The 2,352-nt window shown below is 55.7% G+C and overlaps 1 protein-coding gene across 1 annotated transcript; it reads right to left on the bottom strand.

Annotated features, from left to right (window-relative positions):
- Positions 1-310: 310 nt before the first annotated feature.
- NDN (necdin, MAGE family member) lies at positions 311-1,999 on the bottom strand. The gene has a single exon (XM_019753243.3). The coding sequence runs from the start codon at positions 1,864-1,866 to the stop codon at positions 889-891; it is 978 nt and encodes a 325-aa protein (XP_019608802.2). The 5' UTR covers positions 1,867-1,999; the 3' UTR covers positions 311-888.
- Between the last annotated feature and the right edge of the window lie 353 nt (positions 2,000-2,352).

Below are 2,352 nucleotides of genomic sequence, written 5' to 3'. Positions count from 1 at the left end.
AAACACAGCTATTACTTTTAATAAAATGTACAAAATTCAAGAGGGGAAATTAACAGTTGTTTTTACGTGGTGTGATTATGAGTATCTTTGCTTTCTTCTTTTTTTTGTTTTCTGGAGTTGTCGAAGTTTTGACATGAACCTGTGAGTTACATTTAAACAATAAAAGTGTAGAGTTCACACTTTTATGAGTAACGATGAGTGGTGACTGTCCCACCCTATTAGACGAAAAAGTTATGGTATTTGTACATTTTGAAAAATGTCTCATTCCCAACTCACATTGTTAAAAAGATAAAGTACACTCTTCCAAAAATGATTGTATCACAAGAATCTTTAATGTTGCAAGTTTACTCATGGTGGGGTTGTACTTGTGTTTAGTAAACTGTGCCAAGTGCCCACATTGAGACCATGTCAGACCACATCAGCGCACTCCACACGGGTGTTTGCTGTGCCCGCGAGGTCAGTAACTGAGGGGACCTTGACTTTTCTCTTGGTTAGGCCAGCTTTACTGGTGAGTTCTTCCTGCCTCCCCGGGGCAGTCTACCCAAGACACACACCCTCCGTTCCATAGAAAAGAATAAGGTGGAAAACTTCTCAATGTATTTCATAAGTTTAGCACATCTCTGGTACAAAAATTCAAGAAAGGTAGCACAAAAGCGAAAGCACCGACCGAGCTTACTTATAAACAAACATGCAGAAGTCCTACCCACTACCTAACAGTACTGAAATGAATACAACATTGCATTAAAAGGTATAAAAGCACTGTACTGAAAACTTAAAAGTTACACGTGAAATACTGCACTGGAAATCCTGAATACGCTAATGCCCACCCACCCCCCGCCCCTCCACCCTGGTGAGGGTCAGAAACCAGGAATCTGCCTCCAGACCTTGCTAGTCCTCGGAGACACTGCTGCGGGGGCAGTGGGCAGTGGGGTCGGCCTCCCGCATCGCCCTGGCCTCCTCCAGAGCCTCTCTGTATCGGGAAGGCCAGGCCTGGGGGTCTTTCTTAAAGACCCTGGCCAGAAACTCCATGATTTGCATCTTGGTGATTTCACGGCTGGCGCGGGAGCCCCAGAAGAACTCGTATTCAGGTGGCTCAACGTGGGGTACGCGCTGGTACTTCAGGTAGTTCTGCTGCACGAACTCCTCGGTGATGAGCTTTCTCACGTCTCCAAAGGTGGAATGCTTCTTCCAGGGCCGCAGCCCAAGGATGCGCAGCACGTTCCAGACCGCGCTCTCCCTGGCGCCGCGGCCCTTCACGTAGATGAGGCTCAGGATCATGAGCAGAAGGCCCGTCATGGGCATGCGGTTGCTCAGCGCCACCCTGTCCAGCTCCTCCGGCTCCAGCGCCTTGACCAGCGAGAACTCCATGGTGTGCAGGCTGGTCAGCCTCAGGTGCAGCCCGAACACGCGGGCGAGGATGAGGCTCGTGCGCCTCAGGATGCTGCGGCACCACTTCTTGTAGCTCCCGATGACATCTTTCACCATGTCTGGGAACCAGATGATCATTCTCTTCTGGTCCTTGACCAGCACGTACCACATGAGCTCGTGCGCCTTCTGCACCAGCTGGGCCGGGGCGGGCGGCGCGGGGCCGGGCTGGGCCGCGCTCGGGGCCTGGTGGGCGCGGCCTTCCTCCGCGGCCTGCTGCAGGGCCTTGGGGTCGGCCTCTTCGCGCGGGGCCGGGGGCGGCGGCGAGGCTAGAGGGGCGTCGCTCGGGCCTGCGGGAGGGCTGTCTGGCCCTGCGAGGGTCGCGGCCTGAGACGCGGGCGCCGAGGGCCCCCCGGGAACCCCACTGCCGCCGTGCACCTCGGAGGTGGCGGCCTGGGCTGCAAAGCCGGGGTCGCACACATCCTTACTTTGTTCCGACATGTCGGCTCTGTGTGACCAGGGCAGGGCCTCTGCGTCCAGGAGCTCTTCGAGCTTGCGCTCCCTCCGCGGACTCCTGGAGAGGAAGTGCGCGTTGCTGCGCGCGGCGCCTTCCGCAGAGGCCAGGAGGGGCGGGGCGGCGGCGGGACGGGCCACTGCGCCTGCGCGTCCGCCGGCCGCGGCCCGGCTGCCGGGGTGGGGCGGGGAGCCCGACGGGGCGGGTGCTCTCGGGCCCCCAAAGAGGGTGAGGGCAGCTGGGATAATGGCAACAGTGACCCCCCCAGGTGGCCTGTGTATGCTAAGCACGTCTGGGGACGGAGAAGGATGAGCACTATTTAAGGAAAAAGATGAGAACTTAACTTCTGAGATGCTGAGGTTGAGTTTCTTAGAAAACGTTTAACAAGGTACATCCAGAATCAGATTAGATATAAGAGCCCCAGAGAAAGGTGTAGGCTGGTGTGCAAAGTTGGGTTTCCTGACAAATATATA

The sequence above is a fragment of the Rhinolophus sinicus genome, chromosome 13 (genome assembly GCF_057876585.1).
Source record: "Rhinolophus sinicus isolate RSI-liver-muscle chromosome 13, RSI-T2T, whole genome shotgun sequence".
NCBI classification, from domain to species: Eukaryota; Metazoa; Chordata; class Mammalia; order Chiroptera; family Rhinolophidae; genus Rhinolophus; species Rhinolophus sinicus.
Note: the sequence above shows the minus strand (reverse complement) of the source record. Positions and strands in the feature narration are given on the sequence as shown.

Coding starts and splice junctions, on each gene's coding strand:
- NDN (XM_019753243.3), bottom strand. CDS start 1,866: ATGTCGGAACAAAGTAAGGATGTGTGCGACCCCGGCTTTGCAGCCCAG.